A 5,926-nucleotide genomic window follows, 5' to 3' on the forward strand; every position below is an offset into this window, starting at 1 on the left:
TTACATATTTGGCAAAATATTTTTAACCACTCGAAACTCTTTAATATAATATTGTTATTCCTATTTTTCTAAAATATTTATACCTCTTGTATAATGGAAAAAATGAAACTAAATTTAAGCCAATTTTGAAGTGGAAGAAAATAAACGAACTAAAATGAAAATGAGAAAAACATTTTATTTATATGTAAATTTATCTTTTAATAATTATGTTTTGATATATTTAATCATAGATATACCTCATACGGGATGTATGTGTAGGATTTTCATAATATAAAGGGTAGGATTTTCATAATATAAAGGGTATGAGTGTTATGATTTTAAAATACAAGGGATATATCCGATATTGAGTCATATTATAGGGTGTTTAGTTTGTTGAAACATAATATGTAGGACAAATGCTAGCCCATGGATTACATGATTGAGAAATACAAAGTAAAAATAGCACGGTCTAGCCAGTTTTCGAACTAGTCATTCAAAAATAGTCAACGTTTGTCAAGTCATTGAATAATAACCACTATTTTGCTGCAAGAGAGACCGGTACAGCATAATATACTGGAGTTCGGTGCACCTCTATATGAACTTCCAGCATATTATGCTGGACCGATATACTTTGCTGACTCCAGTATAATATAATGGAGACTGGAGCATCGGTGCTCCAAACTCCAGTACATTATGCTGAACTAGTATATTATACTGGAACTCCAGTATATTATGCTGGAGTATTTTTTCGGATTTTGAACAGTGTTTTCGTTCAGATTTATCTTTACATAAAAAGTGGCTAAATTTCGATTACTTTTGAAACTGTGGCTATTTTTGAATGACCACTTGTACATCTGGTTATTTTTATATTTCTCCCAAATACAAAGCTTTTCCAAGCTAAAGAACGACCAACTTTGAGAAATACAAAGCTTTCGAATTTTTGGCGGAAAAACTTTTCCGATCTACCTTTTTCAGACTACTCTAAATCAGTCGGAAAGTAATCGAAATAGGTACTTTTCCGACTACTTTCCAACTATTTTGATAGTAAAAAAATTGCGAATTTCTAGTTGTTAACATCCTACAATATGATAAGAGGGTTTGAATATTTGTCACAAGCTTTTGTATTTAACGGCATTTAAGATTGTGATAGAACTTGCAAATGGAGTAAAGCCTGTTTGTATTGCATTTTAGCATCTATCGAAATCCTCCAAGTCTATTCTTTGCCACAATGGAAACAGAACAATGAAGTTTACATCTTCACTATCTTGCTGAAAGAATTACTGGAAGCAACTTACCCGCAAAACTACTTCTCAGAGTTTACCAGTAGGAAGAGCAATTGAATATAGTTTGGAAGAAATAGTTGATCATGTAAGCAGATCACAGATTGCACTGGTCATTGTACGGAATGCCCTCTAAGCGAGAGTTAGAAGCAGATTTAAGGTTGAATGTCAGTGTTCATATAGACAATTATAACATCTAGTTTTTTACAAGGCCATTAAAATTTTTGAAAACCAGCAAGCATAGTGTACATGGTGTCCACAATAGTTGGATACAAGTAGCTAGAGACACTTGGAACCAGGAATGTCTATCCAATGCAACCGGAGCTCTATTTCACCACACTCAACATTTCTCAACCTAAGAAACACATTTTGGACAACCTTGCCATTTTCATAAACAATACAGCTTTCTTCAGAATAGCAATTCTGCCTGCTTGGAATTATTTTGGTAATTATGGTTCCATCGGGGATGTTCTTAACGCGCTTCGTCCTTACTGCATTTATAAACGGTACAATGTCAAGTTCTGCATAGCCCATTTTATCATCGCGAGAGAATGTATCCTTGTCATAGACTTGCTGCAATGACAGTGTTATAAAGGCAATAAGGATCACGTTCGGTTTGGGTAATTGAAAAAAATCCATAACCTAATTAATTGGCTCCAAGCTACTGAAATTGTAAAGGTCGCCTAGCACTTCAAACTGTTATTGCTATAATCTTTAAGGGTGTGTTTGGTATGAAGGAAAAATCTCATATTTGGCTGGCTTAAATGTTTTTGGAAAATATTTTCCATATGAACTCATATTCCTCTAATTGGAGGAAAATGTTTTCCTTATTAAGAGAAGGGAAAACTTTTTTCAAAACTCCTTCTCAAACTTCTCCACCCTCACCAACTTACCCACCCACCCAACCCCACCCCCTCTCTCCAAAAAGGCTTTTTTTTAATTTCAGTTTTTTTTCCGTCACCACCCTTCAAATTTCCGTTTTGTGCACCCCTACCCCCTCCCCCGGGGGAAAAATATTATTTTTATATATTTTCAGTTTTAGTTTTTTCATCTTTCGACTTACAGGTTCGAAATTTTACAAGTTCCAAAGTTGTGAGTTTAGAAGGTTTACGGGTTTAGAAATTATAATGTTTACGGATTCGAAAGTTCGCGGTTTCGAATGTTTAGCGGTTCACAAGTTCATGAAATTTGTGGCTTTGGAAGGTTGTTGGTTCGAAAGTTTATGGCTTCATGTTTATTGTATCTAAATTATTTATGAATACTCTTGAGAAGTTATTTTTCTTAATTTGTGTACCAAGCACCGGAAAATGAATAAGATTATACTTGTTTTCCAAGAAAACATTTTCTACGGAAAATATTTTCCGTTATACCAAACACACCCCAAGAGTTTGAAACTTGAACAAGGTTTGCTCATAATGCGTTTTGCAAATGGCAGTTTCAACTATTTTTTCACTCAATGGCATACGGAAAAAGAAGTTATTGCCCCTAGAATTTCATCTTCACCAGATTCTTGGATGGAACTTGAAGAATATGCAGTAAAACTAGATGAAATTAAAAGGCATAGTTTAACCTTCAAAGACTGATTTTTCTTTTGATAATCAAGAAGTTTACAAGTTATGCAGGACACTGAGCATGTCTAAGAAAACATTTACATCATTTACTATAATATTAAGCTGCTGTTGTTTGTACTCCAATATTAAGCTGCCTTCAAAGACTGAATTGATACATTAAGTGTGGCTGTATTAATTGTTGTTGGCGTGTCCTATTCTTTAATGTCCTCTAGGTAAAGCAAAGTATGCAATAAGCTGTTTAATTTCTTGATCAAACAGAAGACAACAAAATGAAGGAAATTACCAGCTTGATTGGCAGAATTGGCTCAGCAATACATAGTGTCAAGTCATCATTCCATTCGGGATTGACATTCTTCTTCACAACTCTAGTCCTCAATTTCTGCTCCAATAATAAACACAAGCTTAACATAACAAGATAGTTAACACCATTTGAAACTCCATTTAGTCAATACATTTCCGCCTTCATCATGTTTTCCATGGAAAAGATTTTCCTAATAAGTATTTTCATGGAAAATTAGTGGTTTTATTAGTACTTATTTTTCCTTGTTTGGTTGGTGAGTGAAAAAAAAAATTCGAAATTTTTTTTATAGTGTTTGGTTAGACAGTAGAAAATATTTTTTAGGAAAACATGTTCGTATGCTACTCTCCTCACCCCCTTCCCCCAAGTCTCTATGTTTCCTTGCTCGCCCCCTCCCCCAAATACCCAACGTTTTCAGAACTCTATTTTCTTCAAGGAATTTAACTATTCTTCTAAAAATTCACACAACCCCAAATGAACCAATGTGTTGCTTTACTTTTTTACGAAAAACGTCGAAATTTATGCTATGTAACTATAAAGAAAATACTTTATTTTTTGGTTGAAAAGAAAGTACTCTTTCTGCAACATGAAAATTGAAAATAAAGTAATTATTTTATTAAAATAAAAAAAATACTTTTTCTACGTTGGGGTGGTGTCGGTGTGGGTGGATGTGGGGTTGGGTTGGTGGGGATAATAAGGATGGGAAGGTTAAGGAGTTATTGAAAATATTTTCTTCCGGCTATAGAAAAATGAGTTCATGAAGAAAATATTTTTCAAAATATTTAAGTCAACCAAACATAGAAAAATTAGAAAACGGAAAATATTTTCCTTCGTAACAAACACACCCTTAGTCAATACATTTCCCCCCTTCACCATTGGCATTCATACAGACTGAAAATTGGCCAACAGTGAGAGAGAAGATAAATAAGTTACTTTGTTTTTCTCGTCTAGCTCAACAGAATGGAATTCCTGAAAATTAATATCTCCGTTCTAAACCTATTTTCTTTTTATCCGTTCAAAAAAGAAGGATCTCTTTCTAAATTTGGCAACAATTAAGTTTAAACTTCCAATTTTACTCTTAATGAGAATCTTTTATAATCACACAAATAACATGGATCCCTTTTTAACTTGTTTAGGACCACAAATTTAAAAATCTTTATTTTTTCTTAAATTCTGTGCTAAGTCAAACAGACTCACATAAATTAGAACTGAGGGAGTACATAACTTTGGTGTGATTGGAAAAACCATGAAAATAATTACAACTTCTGAGCTTTGCAAGAAGATGATGGAATGAAATTCTCTCACTATTAGTATATGGTCAGCGTATGGAGTACGCGATTTTCAAAATGGTCAAGTTAAAGAAGGGTGCTTTGGACTACGGAATAAAATTTCATGACAATTTTATATTTACCAAGAATGTGGCCAAAAAATGTCATTTGAGAAGAAGAGCAGGGGAAACTAAATTTACCTGTCTGCCCATCCTAACGATAACATAAGGATCGCTGCTTCTGAAGTCTCTAATGGCCAAATTTATGCCTCTAATGATACGGATTCTCAGCAGACCCAACTGATTCTCCATTCAAACTCTAAACAACCTTACTTGTACGTACAATTGTGTGCGTGTGAGAGAGAGGTGATTGGTTCTCCAAAAGGGGATAGTAAGTAGCTTTATGGACTAGTTAAAGTTGTTATGGGGTATGGGTAAGGGGTCTACAGAATTGCAGGTTTCAAAAACCGAAGGTGATATAAACAAGAAAGAAAAGAGTATAATGTGAGAAATTTTATGTTGAGTCTCATATACCAAGTTATACTTGTATGATACTCTACATAAATGGACATGTGGACTGGTGGGTCCCACTTCTATCGCTAGTTTCAACTCTCTTTCCTTGTCTTCCTCATCCCCAAACCATCCCTCTAATTATTTTTTCGTTTTCTCTTTCTTCTTCAACACTAGGCAATTCTCCTTCAATTTCCACATCAAAACATTTTCTACATCAAATTCATTAGACATGATTTTCTCCTTCTTTAGTCCAACACATGTCTTCTTCTATATATTTTCTCGTAGACTTTTTGAGTTTCCTGTGAAAAAGAAACGATAATTCTTGAAAAATAATATGGGTTAACAATGATAAAAAGATTTATTGAAAATGGGTTTAAAATTTATGAAGTGGGTTGTCGAAAAAACTTAGGTGAAAAAGTTAATCTAAAGTATTTTTTTCTCCACCCGACTTTGATTCTCCATTTAAAATTTATTTTCAAAGTATCATTTAACTATTTGTAGATGTTATCTTCTTCAGCATGTCGGTTAAGTTAATTTTTCTAGGGTTCTTACATCTCCTAAAAAATGACATAATGAAGCAGCCGGAGAAATGGAGATATTCGATGATTAAATTTATGATATGAAATATGTTAAGAACTAGAATCAGCAGTTTTTTGGTATTCTTAAAAGAAATCGCCACTAATCTGAATCATTAAAGTTGCTAATCTTTGTATTCTGGTATGGAGATTAAAGGATAATTGCAGAGAAAAGGAAAAAAGTTAGGGGATCTTTTTGGGGATAAAAATACCAAAAAAAAAAAAAGTTAAAAGTAGTGATAGAAGTGGGTCCCACCAGTCCACATGTCCATTTATGAAGCGTCTCACACAAATATGACTTGGCATATAAGACTTAAGATAAAATTTCTCGCAATGTTAAGAAGCATCTAGAATCTTAAAGTCAGTTGGGTAGAGCTAGTATTATTCCATTTTATCAGCTCTCTCTCTATAATATATTGATTTGATCTTTGGTTTGTTTGACG

The 5,926-nt window shown here is 33.5% G+C and overlaps 1 protein-coding gene across 1 annotated transcript; it reads right to left on the reverse strand.

Annotated features, from left to right (window-relative positions):
* Nucleotides 1-1,413: 1,413 nt before the first annotated feature.
* LOC107807194 (GTPase activating protein 1-like) lies at nt 1,414-4,901 on the reverse strand. Its single transcript, XM_016631528.2, has 3 exons — nt 4,597-4,901; nt 3,114-3,209; nt 1,414-1,832 (listed from the first exon to the last, which is right to left on the reverse strand). The coding sequence occupies exons 1-3, from the start codon at nt 4,705-4,707 to the stop codon at nt 1,539-1,541; spliced, it is 501 nt and encodes a 166-aa protein (XP_016487014.2). The 5' UTR covers nt 4,708-4,901; the 3' UTR covers nt 1,414-1,538.
* Nucleotides 4,902-5,926: the final 1,025 nt, after the last annotated feature.

This window comes from Nicotiana tabacum, chromosome 3, assembly GCF_000715075.1.
Source record: "Nicotiana tabacum cultivar K326 chromosome 3, ASM71507v2, whole genome shotgun sequence".
Lineage (NCBI taxonomy): Eukaryota > Viridiplantae > Streptophyta > Magnoliopsida > Solanales > Solanaceae > Nicotiana > Nicotiana tabacum.

Bases quoted from the DNA above. Each gene is read 5' to 3' on its own strand.
- LOC107807194 (XM_016631528.2), bottom strand. From the start codon at position 4,707: ATGGAGAATCAGTTGGGTCTGCTGAGAATCCGTATCATTAGAGGCATA. The intron at 3,210-4,596 runs GTAAATTTAGTT...TTATTGGAGCAG, and splicing joins TCGTTAGGATGGGCAGACAG to AAATTGAGGACTAGAGTTGT. The intron at 1,833-3,113 runs GTAATTTCCTTC...CTGTCATTGCAG, and splicing joins CAATTCTGCCAATCAAGCTG to CAAGTCTATGACAAGGATAC.